General features: G+C 34.8%; 2 protein-coding genes across 2 annotated transcripts in view; both read right to left on the bottom strand.

Moving 5' to 3' along the window:
• Positions 1–5,930, bottom strand: part of LOC141561210 (transcription regulator protein BACH1-like) — a 39,135-nt gene extending 33,205 nt beyond the window's left edge. Inside the window, exon 1 of the mRNA XM_074300515.1 lies at positions 5,725–5,930. The gene's annotated coding sequence lies outside the window, so the exon portion shown is untranslated. The remainder of the gene's footprint in view (positions 1–5,724) is intronic.
• The window catches only part of BRWD1 (bromodomain and WD repeat domain containing 1), a 200,572-nt gene continuing 183,187 nt past the window's right edge, over positions 2,860–20,244 (bottom strand). Inside the window, exon 23 of the mRNA XM_074300514.1 lies at positions 2,860–3,297. Within this exon, the coding sequence (XP_074156615.1) occupies positions 3,228–3,297 (70 nt within the window). The 3' untranslated portion in view covers positions 2,860–3,227. The remainder of the gene's footprint in view (positions 3,298–20,244) is intronic.

The raw sequence follows: 20,244 nt of genomic DNA, 5'->3' as shown, positions 1-20,244 counted from the left end.
GTAGTTGTCTTGCCTTGGGGCTATAGCTTTAGTTGAATACAAATATTTGGCTTCCAGAGGATCAGTCCAGTACCACACATTGCCCTTTTCCATTCTCACCTTCCATTTGTCTCTTCTTACAATGATATACTCTATTATATGCCAGCGTTCACTGGAAGGGTTAATCTGTGAAGCTTTTTTGCATTTAGGGAAACAGAAAATAGTGTTAATGATGAGATCAGGAGATGCAGTGGTCTTCAGTAGTAAGTGATCACTGTTGTTCCTGTTTCTGATTCCATTCCTCCTGCCATCCCTAATAATCTATGCCTATTGATATTAAAATCCTCTAGAATAATAAGCTTGTCTCCTTTGGCACTGTGATGATAAAAATCTCCAGATCTTCACAAAATTTTTCTTTGTTCTATAAGGGTAATTTACCATGGGTGATGGTGGCTTTGCCCATTCTGATAATTTGGAGTAGACACACTACTAATACACCAAAGGTTTTGAGACCCACTGAAACATTTACTAGCATGTGGCCTCTGTGCATTTTACAGCTTCCTGGAGCCACAGGTGACAACTAGGCAATCAAGGACACCAAAGTTGGAAAGCAGACCTGAAAAAGGTTCAGCAAGCCCTCACACCAGAGATACTAGTCTTCCCCAAATACACCTTATATTCCCATAAATCTGCACTCAGGAGCTTACAATCTAATAGGGAAGACAACATACAAACAAATACACAAAGAAAGCAAGGAAGGAGTAAGTAATATCTTAGAGGAGAAAGTATCAAGGAGAAGAGAGTATTCAAATAAAATGAGAACTGAGAAAAGGTCACTGGATTTAGCAACTAAGAGATCATTGGTAACTTTGGAGAGTGTAGTTTCCCTGGAGTGATAAAAACCAAAAGCTAAATCTAAAGGGTATAACCTAATAGACAGGGAGTAACTGAAAATAACTATGGCTATAAACTACAAGCACACACCAATTTTTTTTTTAAGCTCAACATTTTAATTCTTAAAGATATTATAACAATATCTGTGGTCTCTAAAAGATTTCAAGTTGTTTTTTTTTTTTTCCCCCAGTCCTATCAGACTTTTTGTGACCCCATTTGGGGTCTTATTGGCAAAAGATACATTAGTGCTTTGTCATTTCCTTCTCAAGTTCATTTTGTAGATGAAGAACTGAGGCAAACAGAGTAAAGTAACTTGCCCAGGCTGAGACCAGATTTGAACTCTGGAAGATGAGTCTTCCTGATTCTAGGCCTGACTCTATCCACTACACCATCTGTACAGAAATAGAAGTACATTAATACCCTGGAGTAAAATTGTAATTTGAAGCAACTATTTTGGAAAATTATTTGAAATTATGTGAGAAAAATGCCTAATTCACATATTGTTTTCCTTCTCAATGATGGAGAAAGGGAGGAGAGGGAGAATTTGAACTCAAAATTTTAAAAAATGAATTAAAAATGTTTTTACATGCAATTGGGAAATATTTAATGAAATAAAAATATATTTTAAAAAGAAATTATATGTTCATGTCTCATTAAAAGGCATATCCCTCCATAATAAAAAATCAGAAAGATCCCATATCTCTCAAAATACTTGAAGCAACAAAAAGAAAATAGTACATGCCCATCAACTAGAAAATGGGTGAACAAGTTTAGTATTCTGCTATAAAAAACAGCAAATATGAGGAATTTAGAAAAATATGGAAAGACTTCATGAACTAAGTTAATTTAAATAAGAATGCTTCACAGTGGCTAAACTTAGATTAATTGAAGAGGCAACTGTAGGTTTTGGAGAACAAATTATAGAATACACTTCCTTCTTTCTCAATATAGACATTTGTAACTACTGGGTAGAGAATGACTGTGCAAGCTGTCTCACTTTCTTGGTCTATTTACCTTCCTTACAAGGGGAAAATTAAGTATATAGGATAGATATTGGAAAATAACAGAATAAATAAAAGATATAAACCAAGAAAAATTAAATTAGTCACATAATGCTCTATCTCTGCAGATCTGGGAGGAAGTAGCACAGAGTACATACATACAGGATTCCTATCTTCCGGGAAAAGAAGGAACTGATTATATAAGTCTTAGATCCTCATCTTCTCCAATCCATTCAAGACTGCAGAGGATATGGCCTTCCAGTTTGGGACTACAATAGTAAAGAAATAGGGATTGTAAAATCCTCAAATTTTATTATCCTATGAGCCTATAAGAGAGATTCTCAATTCAACAATTTCAAATAGGACTAGGATCCTAGAAGGAAACCTTAATTGAGCATCTCAATCTAAGACTGAGGGCAATTTTCAGAGAGCCCTGTAATCCCATCTCAACTACTCAAGCCAGAACCAGTGAACTTCACCTTAGTGTACCAGGTCAAAGAATGAAAAAACACAATGTGGCTGTTAGCAGTCCTCTACTTAGAACCAGAATAATTCCACAGCTAAAAGAAGTTCAAAAGAAACAATGAAGAGAATTTTACTAGCCTTCTCTAATGGAAAAGAGAACTTCTGATGCAATGAAGAAATACTATTAAATCAAAGGCAAATTAATTCCCAAGTAGAACCCCAGAAAGGAAAAAAAAAAAAAAAGATGGCTTGATCATCAGGAGTCCAAGAATAGCAGCAAACAGAGAAGGAAGAGCTAGAGAGCTAAAGAATCAAATTAGAGCTATTAAGAAAATAAGAATAATAAGAAACAATTTAGTAATACTTAGAAAGTGGAAAATCTTGCCAAAGTAGAGGACACCCTGAAAAATATAATGGAACAAACAGCTTAAAAACTTTAAAATCAAGGTAACAAATATTAGGACAAAATCAAAAGACTGAAAAATAAGAAAGGAAACAAGCATTTATAAGTACCTACTATGTGCCAGACACTGTCCAAACTATTTTACAAATATTATCTCATTTGATTTTTATAACAATCCTGAGAAGTGAAGTGAGAACCCAGCTTCTTAAATTGTAGGTCTCTATTCCATATGTGGTCACATAACTGAATGTGAGGTTTGTGAAGTGATGGTTTATTATCAGTAAATGTTAGATTTGTATACCTATCTTACATTCCTTTAAATCTGGGATCATTTAAAAAGGTGAAAAGGAGTGGGAAAAGTTTAAGAAGTCCTGAATTAGTGACTTCACAAGTTCAAAAAGCTAGTAAGTTTCTGAGACTGGTTTGGTTTCAGATCTTTTCTGTTTCCACTCTACCTCAAGTATTCAGAAGCACCACCTTCTTGCCTACAAATATATTAGGCGGCTATCAAAAACAACAAACCTGAAAAAGCTAATAAGGAAAGCTGAAGAATCACTGGACTTCTTGAAAAATCATAAAAATAAAAGATTTGATTACCACATTTTAAAAAAATCATAAATGCCGTATGAGAACCAAAAGGACAAAATGAAAAATTATATAGTCCATAGTAACCACTTGAAAGAAACTCTCTATATAATGTAGTTATAAGCATGATTTGGATACTCCAGAGCTTTCAGGTTAAAGAGAATACAAGATCTAACTGTAATTCTTTTCCCAGATATGTTTGGGGCAATGTGACAGGCACAGCACAATTTATTCATGAAATTTTTGGGGGGGGTGGGGAAAAAGGATACAAGAAAGCCAGAGACATATCACATCTCACTATTACATTAATTATCTTAATACAGAGATTACTTTCTCAGAAAATATTTAAAACACAAAAGCACAAAATGGAGAAGAGAGGAAGAGGAAAGAGGAGGAAAAGGAAGAAGAGGAGAGGAAGACAATGAGGAGGAGGAGGAGGAGAAGGTGTTTAAGGAAAAAAAAAAAAGAACAGGATAGTGTTAACTATCTGGCTGTTAACAGAAACTAAGTTCTGATAATATAAATTCAAGTCAAAAAGACACTCTGTCCTCAAGGAGCTTACATTTTAATTGGGGAAGATAACACATAAAGGAAGTTAAAAGGAGAGGAAAAGAAGAAAAAGAGAGAACCAAGACAGAGAGAGCAGCCTGGAGACAGATGAAACACCTCACTTCCAATATGTGTGCATTCCAGGACTGAACTAAAGTTTCAGGATGAAGAACTATGGCATGGAAGAGGAATTCCAGAGTGTTGCCTAGGGAAGAAATGCCCCAGTTCAAGTCATTTCTTCAAAACTATTACTCTATGTACAATTTCCCTAATTATTTCTACAGATTGGGCATTCTTTCAGTGCATCAGGTGTTAAGTGCATCCTAGGGCCAAAGCACCAGTATTTAAACACCACACTACACTTTCTTACTAACTAGGAACCACAAAGTTTTAATTGGCCAAATTCACCAGCAACACAACCACTCACCTTTTCTCTAGCTCTAGTTTGCCTTTTATAGTGGAACCTAGTAAGCCCCAGCTGTTTCTAATTACCTCTCAGGCTCTTCCTGGGTGAATGACTCAGCAACCTGACTTTAAAGGAGCCAAACTATTTTCTAACAATCTGCTGGTTAACCAATATTGATAATTACACCCAACTAGAAGTTGTTGGGATTTTTTTTTTTAAAGTGACTTCACAGAATAGAGTTGGAAAGAAAACTGAGGCTCCAAAAGAGTTAAACGGTTTGTCCTAGGTCACAAAGGGAGGAAGTGGCAGAGCCATTTTTTAAACTCAATTCCTCTTATTCCAAAGTCAGCACACTTCCCACTGCACCAAGCTGAAAGATGATTTGTTCACGATACTTTCCTACTCCAATCAAGCTTCTAATTTTTAAAAACAGTCCTCTACATTGTTCTAAACAAGGAGTATTTCACGGACCTGGGAAAATCCCACTCCTGTTTTTCTATATCCTTCAGCCAACAAGCATTTAGCATCAACCTAGGAGGAAATATTTTGCCACCAATATGTTCCCACATTTGCAGCTTATATCTTTTAGTTATTCAAAACTTAAACGCTTTCTATGATTTAGCAATGCTACATTATAAGCTGCATAAACACATTTTGAGATAATTTCATCATGGTCAATAGTTCTGATACTGACATTAATACTCCAAAAAGAATATTAGTGCTTACACATTTCCTTTTGAAATCGTAAGGTTTCCGGTAACACTTTTCACAGCTTCCACAATTACTAATTCATTCCCTTGGTTCTGTACAAATTGTTTTTAAGAGAATAAAACAATTAGAATTTTAATATTCTTTAAGCATTTTTATAATGCTGCTTGCCAGAACTGATTTTCAAAATATTAATATTTAACAGTGAATATAAGCGATTTATTTATTTTTTTTTTTTTACTACATAGGAGTAAATTCTAATTCATGCGAGCTTTCGGTTCCCTGAAAAACAGGATCTTCTAATAAGCTGAAAGCAACATGTTTACGTTGCAACCACAATATTGCTCATATCCAACTTAAAGCTGAGGGTTGCTTTTTTTGAGCGCTGGATGGTAAGGGAGGGGTTTTGAGGAGTAAAGAATTATGAATCCAAAGGATGATTAGAGGGAATAGGAAACAAATACTAAGCCAGTTTTATATTTGGATGGAAAAGTCTTAGCTGAGGTGTAAGATTAGCTGCAACTCGCCAACGGCCTGGAGACGAGAGAACACCACCCAAAGACAAGGTTAAGGGCAAGGAACGAGGAGGGCTCACGCTCGGCCTCGGCCCCACCACCGACGCCGCAGGGACCCAAGCTCCTTCGCTTCTCCCCGGCACCCGGACCTGCAGCCGCCCCTCCCCCAAAGGCGCAGACCCGCAGCCTCCGGCCGGCCTCCTCCTCCTCTTTACTCACCCAGCGGGTTATGCGTGGCGCCGCCTGCTTCACGGCTCCGGGAAAGGGAGTCACTTCCCACAGACTGAGAGACGCGGATATTCGGGAGACCGTGATTACTGGCAGTGTCAGAATCTCTAGCGCGCCGGACACAGGAGAGTGACCGAGCCCCCGAGGAAAAGTGATCAGGTGACTGTTCGGTTCTTTCTCTCTTTCCCTCCCCACCCCCAACTCCGCCTCTCTCCACCTCAGCTAGGCTTGTGGCCCGGCCTCCTTTCGTTTACATTAATGATTGGCCCCTGAGGCCTGTTGAAACACGTCAGTCTCCGCCCCTATTTTCTCACCGCTCCGGAAAGCCGGCTGCTAGAAAGAAGAGAAGGGGTGGAGTTTCGAGGCTGGGAAGGAGCTGGCCTGAACCGGCTATCCCGTGGAGGATAGCCTTCCACTTTAGACATCCCTTCCACTACTGATGTGAACCGGAGATATTCCTTTTCTCTCTGCAGTGGTTCTTTCTTATCTGAGCGTGAGGTGTTGTGTGCAGCTATAATAAATAAAGAAACATGAAGTAAAATTTCAAGAAAAGAGAAAAAAAGTAGGAGGGGAAGGAAGGACAAACTCTCCTAATCCATCTCATAGTGTCATTTGTTGAACAAAGTAATCAATATCTCACCGATTTATATTCTTAAAAATTTAACCTTCAAACTTTGGAACTGAGAAGTCTTGCAAAACGTACCAACTGAATGATTCAGATCGTTTTTCCTTCCTGACTGGTTTGAATAAGGAAGATATATGTATTTGACAACATGTGACTTCAATGTGAAACTTTAAGGGAGGAGTAAAAATTATTTCCTAGGAAGAAAAAATGGGGAAGGACTGTCTCCCTTCCTCCCACCCTCTCCCCTAGATGGCAAGTAATTCAATATATGTTAAACATGTGCAATTCAGGGACGGAGCCAAGATGACAGAGATGGCATATATCGAGACTAATTAGTCAGACATTGAAGATGCCAAGGTCATCCACTACATCATGAGCCTTCATCAGTAGTTTTGATTTTGCCTTGCTATTAAACTCCAATAACTCTGGAAGAGATAGTGAGAGATTAAATGAGACTTCACTTAAATGCAATTCAGAGACTAGTTAGGTATCATTCATTGGTCCTCTTCAAAAATGAAGCACAGTGGATTTACAAAAATAGAGAACTAACGACTTATGAAGAATGGTGTTAAGCACCTTCAGAGAAAGAGAGGACAAACAAGTCTAGTACGGCCTTCCATAGATGTATATGAAATATGTGTATATAATGTATGCAATTATAGATATTCATATATATATAATATGTTTATATGTATATATAAATATATCTAAGTTTAATTGTAACTTTTTTGGAGATTGGAGGGTAAGGAGAGGAAAGAGGGGAAAAGAATTTTAAAATGCATAGCAGAAAACAAAAGAAAACCTACAAAGAAATAATAGCTCTGAACACAATGTATAGTATATGTTACAATAAGCTTTCTTGAAATGGAAACATTGTCTCATTTTTTGAATCCTCTCATGTTTTGCTATGTATGGGGCAATTTTTTTTCTGTTTTTGCTTTTTCTATTTTGTATTTAAGTTTTAAATAAATACATTTTTTAAAATGAAGGACAAACAACAATATCCTCAAGCGGATGTGATTTCTCAACTAGGTTAAGTTTATTATTGGACATTTTAGAAATATTTAGACCAAAACAAAAATTTCAATGAAATCAATATGTAGCCTTTTTTAGTATGCTTGTAGAATTATCAGGAATGATGTCACATACCATACATATTGCTATATGGGCAAGGACCATGCTTCTCCATTGTTTTTTTTTTTTTTTTTCTTTTGTTCAGTACAATTTTTATTGCTTTTCAATTATTCTATTTACAAACAACATGGAAATTCTTGGCCTCATGTTACAAAGCAGTACAAAACTGTAGTCTAGCAGTATAAACATCATCATGGGAACCAGGAAAAGATCAAACCTTGTGCTCAAGCCAGCACTCTACTCAGTTGAAAATACTATTTTACACATATAGAACATTTATAAAATGCATTTGCAAGTAAACACTATAAAGTCCAGCCATTTTAAATCCTATACATAAAAAGCTCTAGATACATAAAAAAATACAGGAAATTTCTACTTGATACTAATATGGCATTATATATTTTTAAATTATTAAAGCTTTTGTTTTCAAAACATATGCATAGATAATTTTCAACATTCACCCTTGTAAAACCTTGTGTTCTAAATTTTTTTTCCCTCCCTTCCTCCCCCCCCTCCCCTAGATGGCAAGTAATTCAATATATGTTAAACATGTGCAATTCAGGGGCAAAGCCAAGATGTCAGAGATGACATATGTTTCTTTCTGTCCTCCTGCAATCCTGAGACTAATTAGCAAATTCAGCTTTTGAATTAGCTTTGGACTCACAGAACCCACAAATATTGGGAGTGTAACAAATTAATAGCAGAAGATAATTTTGAAGATCACCAGAAAAAGTCTGTTTCAATTGGAAACAGGAGGGAGGCAGCCAAGAACAATGCTGAACACAAACACCAACACAGACAGCACAGAGTCCTGGGGTGGTGCAGCCTCAGCCTCCATGGGCAGTGTGAATTCTGCAGGGTGGTGCAGGCTTTGCATGGCAGAGAATCTACAAGGAGGAATCTACAGGAATCTGCAGCAGTGTTGGCCAGTCTGCCCTGGTTGAAGGCCAGTAGATCAGCAGAGAATTTATTAAAACATCCAACACAAACACAAAAGTGCCAACCCAGCACAAACCCAGCTGTAGGATTTGCCTGTAGAGGAAGCTTGGAAAACCTCCCCTACCCTAAAAGCAAGCCTTAACTTTTAAAAAAAATGAATAAAAAAAAGTAAAGAGGACTCTGACTATAGATAGCTTTTATGGTGAAAGAGAAGAACAGATTTCAAACCCTGAGGAGACTAAAGGCAAATTTTCTCCAGATGAAGCCCCAAAAGGGGATGTAAGCTGGTCCCTATCATTAGTTGACTCAATGAGATAACAAGAATCAGTAAAGCAAAACCAAAAAAATGAAAAAATAGGAAAAAAATATAAAATACATAATTGGGAAAACAACCGACCTGGAAAACAGATGTAGGAGAGACAATCCAAGGATTATTGGACTCCCTGAAATACATGATGAAAAAAAGAGCCTAGAAACTATCTTTCAAGAAAACTGCTCAGATATCATAGAATCAGAAGGTAAAATGACGACTGAAAGAATTCACCCAATACCTCCTGAAAGAGATCCCAAAATTAAAACCCCAAGGAATATTGTGGCTAAATTTCAGAACTATCAGACCAAAGAAAAAATATTACAAGCAGCCAGAAAGAAACAATTCAAATACTAAGGAACCACAGTAAGGATTACTTAGGACCTAGCAGCTTTCACTTTAAAGGACTGAAAGGCCTGGAATCTGATATTCTGAAAGGCAAAGGAACTTGGAATGTAGTCAAGAATAAATTACCCACCTAAACTGAGCATTTCCTTTCAGGGAAGAAGATGAACATTCAATGAAACTAGTGAATTCCATTTGTTTTTGATGAAAAGACCAGAGCTAAACAAAAAATTTGACCTCCAAATATAGAACTCAAGAAAAGCATAAAAAGGTAAAAAAGAAAAAAAAAACTCTTGAGAACTGTATTTCTGTTATGGGTATACTATAGAGAGTACATGTACAATATGATTTCACTGTTATAATATAAAAAAAAAACTAGAGGTGGAAAGGGGATTGTAGAAGGAAAAAAAAAAGGGAAAGTGGAGGTAAAATGAGGGAAATTACATCTCAGGAAGAAGCAAAGAAAACCTATTCTAATTGATGAAAAGAACAGAGGGTGATGGATAGTGTGTCAATCTTACGCTCAAAGAAAGAATATTAGATATATTTGGTTTCACCGAGAAACATCTCTCACCTTATAGAAGAGTGGGAGGGGAAAGGGGAAAAGGGAAGGAATAGGCTAAATAAAAGGGAAAACATCAATAGTACGGGGAAAGTATAAGAAAGGAAAAGGGTCTCTCTAAAGGGGGGGGACAGCTTGAGGCAAGTAGTGCTCATAAGTAAAATACTGGGCAGAAGGGAAAGGGGAAAAGGAAAGAGAGAAGTATAATTTAGAGTTAATAAGATGGCAGGAAATACAGAATTAGTAGTTTTAATTGTAAACGTGAATGGGATGAACTCTCCCATAAAATGTAAGCAGATAAGGGACTGAATTAAAAGCCAGAATCCTACAATATGTTGTTTACAAAGAACACATTTAAAGCAGAGCAATACATACAGAGTAAAGGTAAAAGGCTGGAGCAGAAACTATTATGCTTCAGGTGAAAAAAAAAAAAAAAAAAAAAAAAAAAAACAGAGGTAGTCATCCTGCTCTCAGATCAAACAAAAGCAAAAATTGATCTAATTAAAAGAGATAAAGAAGGAAACTATATTTTGCTAAAGGGTATTGCAGATAATGAAGCAATATCAATATTAAACATAAATGGACCAAGTGGTGTAGCATCTAAATTCCTAAAGGAAAAATTAAGAAAGCTGCAAGAAGAAATAGATAGCAAAACTATAATAGTGGGAGATCCAACTTAGATCCAAGAGATCTCTCTTAGAACTAGATAAATCAAACCACAAAATAAATAAGAAAGAAACTAAAGAGATAAATAGAATATTTGAAAAACTAAATATGATAGATCTTTGGAGAAAATTGAATGGAGACAGAAAGAAGTAAATTTTCTTCTTGACAGTTCATAGAACCTATACAAAAATTAACCATATATTAGGATATAAAAACCTCAAAATCAAATGCAGAAAGGCAGAAATAGTAAAAAAAAAAAAATTCAGATCACAATACAATAAAAAATATATTCAATAAAAAGCCAGGGGAAAATAGACCAAAAAGAAATTAGAAACTAAATAATCTCATCCTAAAGAATGAATGGGTGAAACAGCAAATCATAGATACAATCAATAATTTCATCTAAGAGAATGACAATAATGAGGCATCATACCAAAATTTGTGGGATGCAGCCAAAGTGGTAATAAAAGGAAATTTTATATCTCTAGATACTTACTTGCATAAAATGAGAAAGGGAAGATCAATAAATTGGGTTTGCAACTAAAAAAGCTAGAAAAAGAACAAATTTTAAAACCCCCAAATACCAAACCTGAAATTCTAAAAATAGAGATCAATAAAAATGAAACTAAAAAAACTACTGAATTAATAAATAAAACTAAGAGTTGGTTTTATGAAACAACAACAAAATAGATAAAGCTTTATTTAATTTGGTTAGAAAAAGAAAAGAGGAAAATCAAACTTAGTCTCAAAAATGAAAAGGGAGAACAGAGTTAGCAGAGTTTTGGGGAGAGGGACTGAACTTCTTGTGAAGATAGATTTACTTATGCCCAAAGAAGGAGAAGGAGGGTAGAAGGAAGAAGAGGAAGTTTTAGCTAGAAGAAAAATAGAATTAAAGAGCTATATGAAGCAGATACTCAAGAAAAGCCACCTGAAGTTTCAAGGAATCAAGCCAGCTCTTCTAGAGAGATGATCCTGACCAAGATACAGTGAGGCTATGAGCAAAGAATCATAGCAATATCTGCATTGATGAAGTCAAATGGGAGATGATAAGAGGAGAGATATTTAAATACATTTACCTTCTCTTACCACACATATGAAAAATGTTGGTTAGCAAATCCTAAGCTATTTATTGTATAAGATAATCTAAAAATAGATATTAAATCTATTAAAACTGAAAATTGTGCTAAGGCTTTGAAATACCCTCTTTGCTAACATACAAATAAGTAGAAGTCAGATACAGAGAGAAGGGGAAACAAGACATTTCATTCAGCTGGATGCAAACTGCAGACAGCAAAATCATGACCACAAAGCAAAAAAATGGAGGACTAAGTATTAAACTTTCATTAAGCATCAAGGTCCAAACAAAGATATTCCTAGACCTCTTCTCTCTCCCTTCTGAGTTCAGAATCTTTGTTTTCAGTCTGAGATTTGGGTGATTTTTCATTTCTCAGCACTTCTCTAAATTCTTGCCCCCCTTATCTCCTTACCAGCACTGTCCAAAACTCTAAAAGAAATTTACTTTTAGATAATAATACTAATTTGAAAATCTCTATATTTTTTCACTTAATAACAAGCTCCTATCTAGTCAAACCCTCCACATTCCAGAGATTTTGAACCCTTATATGTTATCATCTAAATTTTCCAGCCCCATTTTCCAGTTCCCACTGCTTTTAAACCACACACCTCAAGGTCCCAATGAAACAATACACTTCTTCCAGCACAAATTTAGTTTATCTTAAATCTTTTCCTTTACCGTTCTTTCCATATTCTGACTCTCCCGGAGACCCAGCTTTCTCCTGATGATACATCTTCCCTGACCCAGTATCCCTCCAATACTAATCAGGTTTTCACTCATTCCCTTCAGCTTGCTGATAGAAGTAGAGGAGTTGAAATACTCCTTGCTCCTCTTTGCCACGTATAGATTCTCCCCCTACCACCATCCTTCAGTAACCTTTCCTTATTTGAGGTGCATACAATACATATTTAATACTCAAGCAAAATCCTGGTGGCTGGTATCTATAGATCTCTGAGACACTTTTCTTCTTTAATGACCAACACATAGCTCACAATTTCTTTTCTTTCCCAACTTCTACCTAAACAATTAGGAACTTCAATATACATTTTGATACTTCCTCACACATCCTAAAGTCTTGCTTCTCTCATACTGCTCATTTTTATTATTTATTCCTCTACCCCACCTCAGCCACATATAAGAACCATATTTTTTGATCTCACCATTATCAAAAATGCACCATTTCTATGTTCGAACTCTGAAATCCCCTTATCTGATCATAATCAATTATTTCTTCTTTAGCCTTTCAATACAAATCCGTGCTCACCATGACCAACAATCCCTTGACCCTTCAGTTCTCTACCAGGCTACTAGGCCAGTACTGCATTAACCATTCTCTCTTCTTTTCTCTATCTGGACTTGGAAATCCAGTTCAACTCCATATTGTTCTCTTTTGAATTCTCTAGCCTCTTTATCATATCAATAATTGCACCCTGCCAAGCCTACACCCTGTGCCAGCCCCTTGTTCTCACATACATGCAATTGAACAAAAGTGAAGAAAATCACACAATTGTTGTGACTGGATCTACTACAAATTTATATTTTAGAACTTCAATTGGACCCTCATTGACACTTATGCATTTCTTATTAATCTTATACATTTCTAATTAATTCATTATGTTATGCCACAATTCTCAGTTTCTCTAATTATCTTGACTTGACTCAGTTTCTCTGTCTCTCAGTCCTGCAAAACCTCCCCTCCCTCTTTATCAGAATACTTGATAAGGATAGAAGATCTTATGTTTTAGAATATCAGAATGCCTCTCCCCATTCCAAGCTACCAGAATGTCAGATACAGTCTTATCAAGATGCCTCTCCCCATCTCCGGACTTCCTCCCCCCATGCCTCTCTCACCCTGTCAGAACCGGATTGTCAGAGTCCCATTTCTGCTCTCAGCACCCTGACTCCACCCCAACTTCAGTCTATCCCTTGAATCTGAGCAATGTGTATATATGTCATTGAGAACTCTCATTGTTTGCTGGATTCTTGGAGACTATAGTCTCATTCAGCCCTGAAACCAAACCATGGATCCATCTGGTCCCAGTAAATCTCTCCATTTAATAAATTATTAAATACTCTCTAATCTCTATCTTGCTCAGTTTCTCCAGCATTACAACTATCCAACTCAACACAGCAGCTCTTCCAAATCCTTTCTTCCTTCCTCAAACCTCCCATGGCTTCCCTCTTCCCATCCTTTCAGTTGAAAACCCTATGCGTATTTTGCTGAGAAAATTGAGGCCATTCACATTCTTCCTTTCTCCATTTCATATCAGTGAAATGCCTTCTTCCAGTATTTTCTTCATCCTTGCTTCAAAAAAGAGAAGTGACCCTACTGTCACAAGGGAAGCTTGACAAACAGCAAACTGAGGCAATTGTTCCCACAAAATAGTCTATTATCAGGTGTATGCAGCCTGATAATAAAATGACCAATGGGTAGCTTCCATTTGTGCCAAAAGATCCTGAGAGAGGACTGACATCTTTTAAACCTAGGTGTAACTATTCATTTCATCAGCACATCATATCTTAGGGCTCAGATATCTCATGTAGTCATTTGTTTTTTTGAAAATATCTCTTTTTGGACATTCTGTAATAAGCTTGTTCTCAGAACATTTTATACTAGAAGATGATTCTTTAGTTCAGAGTACTTAAAGAAATTCTTAGATGTTTCTGTTAAAATGTGCTAGTTAGAAAATTCAATACAGTTTTATATAGGAAACAAGCTCAAATTATATGGTTTTAATCTATTAACAATAGAGTTATGAGTATTAAATTAGGAACTCACTGTTCATGTTTTACATGCCCCTTGCTGTTTTTATCTTTACTGTATCTTAGAGACACTGCAAATAAATGATCCAAGGAAGAACTTCAAAAAGAATTCCATAAGAATCTGACTTGTAAAATGAGCCCTTTGGGTTAGAGGTTTGATATTTATCAAAGCACACATATAACTAAGATTGAGTGCTTTTCTAAATAAACAATGATTCTATTATCTTTTAATTTTTTTTAAGACTGGCATTCATTATTCCATTCTTTATTTCAGACAAGCCTCACAAAGAGAAAATAAAAACACTTCAGTTTTACTACTTATAAGTGTACAGTGATATAAGTTAGGATTGTTGATATATTTAAGAAATTCAATTAACAAATGAGAAATCAGAACTTAAGTATTTTAAGTGATTGATTTGTGCAGTGGGTGAACATAACTGTATAAATAAAATTTTAAATCCAATTTTTAGAACTCAATTATTAGAACAAGCTCAAGGCCTGTATATTACATTAGTTTATATTTTACATACTTAATTGTCTGATCTTATTGCATTCTCAACATTTTCCACTCTAATTAATTTCCCCCTTTAGAAGGATGAGATGTTAAGGATCTAATTCTATATATTACACAGAGGTAACAACATTTTTTTTATAAGTGATTTCTTTTCATAGGTTCAATGGCAACACAAATGAACTTATTTAAAAGATTCTTATTTTACTCCAATTGTAACAAAAGACCTGAAATGGGACATGTAAATATCCAATTGTATACAAGAAACAATGTATATTACATACATATTACATACATATAAACCAATGTTCTTAAATACCCTCTAAAATATCTACCCCAAAGATTATATAAGGTCTTTAAAATCATTTGGTCTGGCTGGCCTTACCAAGGCAACTCTGTCAAGGATGAGCTGGAAGCTACTTAACAATAACCTTCCACTGTTTGAGTTTCTAAGTTGATAATTTTGCAGGGCCCTCAAATGATGCTATAAATATCCAAATGGCTATTAACATAAAATGCTCCCCACCTCTGCTCTAAACAATGGGGACAGATTTAATGTAATTCTTATGTAAATTGCTTGGACATATGTAATTTGCATGCTGTACATTTCAAGGTATATACATATATATAGGTATATTTCAAGGATCTGTCCTCACACATGAATATATACTATTAAAAGGCTGATAATAAGCCCAGGTACTCATGCTTGCACCCTATTATGGTAGCCTAGTTGTATTTCAATATTAATTTGTTGAATTATAAAAATAAAGTATTGTGCTATTATCTTCTACTGACTATAGAAATTTAATATGAAAGGAAAGAGAGGGATATAATCATAACAGCATCAGAACTGGTCCTCCAAGTCTTAGCTGAAGGATACAAAATGATTCAAGAAATATATAATAGGATAAAGCATTTTTAGTTCTGTTTGATTTCAAGCAGTCAATTGTATGACAGGATATCATAGCCAGACTCAGAATTAACCAAGGGGAGAAATTACTTATGTGGGAAACTGAATCAAGAGGCTCTTGTCTTAATCTTCTGAAGGTTATTCCCCCAACTGTTCCCCAGAAACAAATATTCCCTAGTAATAGTTCATTAAATGTTATTTCCATTGGGCTACTGACATTTTTTCTTAAAGCAATAAAACATTGGTTTAACAACATAAACATGTTGAAAATAAAGTTCAAAAAGGAAAATCACATTGCCAAAAGATTGAATCTTAAACAACAAAATTTCATTAATCATAACTTGGAGCTGGATACCATTATTATCATTCTCATGGTGTTGCAATAGGACAGTTAGTAATAAAAACTTTACCAGAATACCCCCACAAATAACACTCTACACTTAACATTCTTTTCTTCTTCCCCGGTTTAAATTATTCTAGTATAAAAATCAGTCTTTAGAAATTAAGAAAATAATTATAATCTGGTACCACTACACACCTGTCAGATTGGGTAAAATGACAGGGAAATATAATGCAGAATGTTGGAGGGGATGTGGGAAAACTGGGACACTGATACATTGTTGGTGGAATTTGGAACTAAGCTCAAAAAGTTATCAAACTGTGCATACCCTTTGACCCAGCAGTGTTGCTACTGGGCTTATATCCCAAAGAGATCTTAAAGAAGGGAAAGGGACCTGTATGTGCAGGAATGTTTGTGGCAGTTCTCTTTGTAGTGGCTAGAAACTGGAAACTGAGTGGAAGCCCATCAACTGGAGAATGGCTGAATAAATTGTGGTATATGATTATTATGGAATATTATTGTTCTTTAAGAAATGGTCAGCATGATGATTTTAGAAAGGCCTGGATGAGCAGGACCAGAAGATCATTATATATGTCAACAACAATACTATATGATGATCAATTCTGATGGACGTGGCCATCTTCAACAATGAGATGAACCAAATCAGTCCCAATAAAGCAATAATGAACTGAACCAGCTACATCCCTCGAAAGAACTCTGGGAGATGACTATAAACCACTACATAGAATTCCCAATCCCTCTATTTTTGTCCACCTGCATTTTTTATTTCCTTCACAGGTTAATTGTACACTATTTCAAAGTCCGATTCTTTTTGTACAGCAAAATAACTGTTTTGACATGTATATATATATATATATATATATATATATATATATATATATATATATATATATATATATACACATACATACATACACATATATGTACATATATATATGTTGTATTTAACTTATACTTTAACATATTTAACATGTATTGGTCAATCTGCCATCTGGGAAAGGGGTGAAGGAAAGGAGAGGGAAAGTTGGAACAAAAGATTTTGCAATTGTCAATGCTGAAAAATTACCTATGCATATATCTTGTAAACAAAAAGCTATAATAAAAAAATAATTACAATCTGGAATTCTACATAGAGGGTGAATATATTCACTCAAAAAAAAATCCTTCAGAAGAAAACTAGCTAATTACTGCAGATTAACAAATATCCATAAAGTATTGTATATTAGCCTCTTAAACAAAATTAAATCCCCAAGCTTGGAATCTGTTAAGACTAAATTACTTCAAGATATAACTATTCTGGGCATAATTTAATGATTTCATAATCACAAATCATCACATAAAACACTTCTGTACAATAAACAAACTTGTAAATTCTCTCCCTTTTGTCAAGGGAGGTATTGCTTGCAGTGAAAGAGGGGATCCCATTCTTTCAGTAAACCAATTCACAATTCTTACACAGTGCCAATAAGATTCTGTGAATTGCTCAAACAAGATAGTCTCAAAAAGCCTAGCAAATTTTCAAATAAAGAAGTTTTTACAAGATCTCTTTCTCTCTCTTTGTGTGTGTATGTGTATGTCCCATCTTGTCTCTCTTTGTTTCTCTCTATGTCTGACTCTCTCTCTCTCTCTCTCTCTCTCTCTCTCTCTCTCTCTCTCTGTCTCCCATATTTCTCTCTCTCTCTCTTTTTTTTTTTTCCTGAGGCTGGGGTTAAATGACTTGCCCAGAGTCACACAGCTAGGAAGTGTTAAGTGTCTGAGTCCAGATTTGAACTCGGGTCCTCCTGAATTCAAGGCTGGTGCTCTATTCACTGTGCCACCTAGCTGGCCCAATTTCTCTCACTTCTGTGTGTGTGTCCCTTTCCCATAAAGTAATTATTTTTTTCTTTTAAAATATATCCAAGATTTTAACATTATGACAATAACCTCATAACTTAATTAATAATTTCATAATATCTAAATCAAAAGGAGTTCAATTCCCTAATGACACACTCTTATCATTCTCTAAATAGCATTTATAAAACAATAGTTTTCTAGAATTTATGATAAAAGAAAATTTAGAAATTCAATAATAATATGCACAATATCATGAAAACATGAAACAAAATTTATTACTAGTCAAATGACATTTAATCAGTCAAATGAATTTCAAAATTACCTTACATAGAAATTATTCTATCACAAGTGGCTTTTAAACTCACAATCTATACAATTTATATTAAAAAACCCTTTTTTGAAAGATAGAACCAAAAAATGTAGTATATACATGGGATAATGGGAGGATGTTACTATTTATCCCTTTTAATAAGAAATGGAGGTGACTGGGAAAGATAATAAATTCTCTCTCATTATTCCAAAGGAAAGATATATCTCACTGCAAATGAGATAATATAAGACAAATTAATCTCATGATTAAATTACTAGGAAAAACATATAAGGCGCTATCAGTTTAAATTCACAATGTTATTATTGGGTCAGTGCAAAATATACTGGTTTTAAAAATATAAGCCACTGTTAATTTAGTCTAAAGAGCTTCTTCCCACAAATTAGCAAGGTTTACATTGTAGCTGTTTTTTAATTTTATTACTTAGTTACTTAATATAATAAGAAATTGACTCTCCATTGTAATGTTCTCTCAAAAATGTAATGTTCTCTGTTGAGGTTTTCTTGGGGTCTCTGGAGGCAGTCTTCGTTTCAGTTCAGTAATCACCACAAGTATAGCCAGGTGTTAAAGTCCAAATCCTTTATTGTCTCTTTCACAGTCTTATCTCTTTTCCTGGGGTCTGGTTAGCTTTCTTAAAGGCCTATCTCTTTCCTTGGCTCTGAGAGCTTGAGCTCCTGCTTCCTTCTCTGCCCTCTGAATCTCTCCAAATATGCAAAGGTTTGTGCTTCAGTCTCCAGCCATCACAAAGGTGGATGATGGAATGAATCTGTCTCAGCCTTCTGAGAGCTTCTAGCGCACTTGTCTTTTTTGGCCCTGAGAGCTTCTGGCTTATATGGCCCACACTGAATATAAACCAATTATTATATCACTAGGAAACCATTATTTGTTGTAGGATTAAATCAATGCTAAACTAGATTTAACCACTGTCTCCTCAATTCCACTTAGTAACTTGTTTCAAGTTCTGGCCCATAACACTCCATGATATGTCCAGAATATAATTTGAATCATTTCTCTTTGTAATTTCTAGATGGATCAGATTTTTTTGAGTGTGTCAAACCCTTAAACATATTTTAATTATTCCCATCTAAGATTAAATTACCTTGTAGTCTGAATGTGGGAGCTAGATTTTGACATTTTAAAGTATTAAAGTTTTTCCCAGTTCTTAGTATATTGAAGGACTCCAGCACTATTTCTCAAACTTAATCACTTTAAACTATTAATAGGATTGGTAAAACCTTAGAACTTTGCATCTCACAGATAAGGACATTTTAAGAGAGCTTTGCTAGATCAAATTCAAAGAAAGTGATTACCATTCTCTATATTTATAAATAAATAAATTTTCAAATATTTTTAGATCATTCTTTTAACATTGAATCTATAACCAAAGGGAAACCAGATTAAAAGAGAATTTACTTAACAATATTTCAAATACAATGAATTACCAAATTAATATTAGGTGCCATCTTTCCCACTTTTCAGATTGGTAAACAGAGATAAAGATTGGTCATATAATTTATTATTTCTTGATGCCAAAAAGCAACTGTGGTTGTCTTAAGTTCTAGTCTACCATAATTACCCCCAATAGAGGAGCATACTTAAATCACATGATTATTTAATTTAAGATAGATTTCAAGCAAATCAAACCTGGATCTTATAACCACTAAGGGTAACATTTAAAACTCAAAAATTTCTGGCAGCACTGAAAAATTGAATTATCAATTAACTAATTTTAAAAGATATGTGATAGCCTTCTTACCTTCCTATAACCATTTTAAAATTTCCCTTTCAAATCAAAGAACAGGATTGATTAATTTTGTGTTCAATTTTACATTTCCATCCCCCTGCTTTGGAATCTGGGAATTTCAAGCTGCCATTTTATTACTGTAGTTTCTATATCATAAAGAAATTTTAAAAGTTTCTCATAACTAACCTTTATTGAACTGAATTTCTCCTTTCACATAAATTGATGTTAAACAAAACCAAAAACTTACTAAATTTTATTTCCTAAGTTGCATAGTTTATTTCAGCTCAAGTGACTTTGACCTTAACTTACTTATAACAATGAAATTCTAGTGAATTATTGCTAATTAATTGCAATTCTGTTATTCTTTAGGAAACAAAAGCACATCATTTTTCTCTCCTTCTCCAG

Source organism: Sminthopsis crassicaudata, chromosome 3 (assembly GCF_048593235.1).
Source record: "Sminthopsis crassicaudata isolate SCR6 chromosome 3, ASM4859323v1, whole genome shotgun sequence".
NCBI classification, from domain to species: Eukaryota; Metazoa; Chordata; class Mammalia; order Dasyuromorphia; family Dasyuridae; genus Sminthopsis; species Sminthopsis crassicaudata.
Note: the sequence above shows the minus strand (reverse complement) of the source record. Positions and strands in the feature narration are given on the sequence as shown.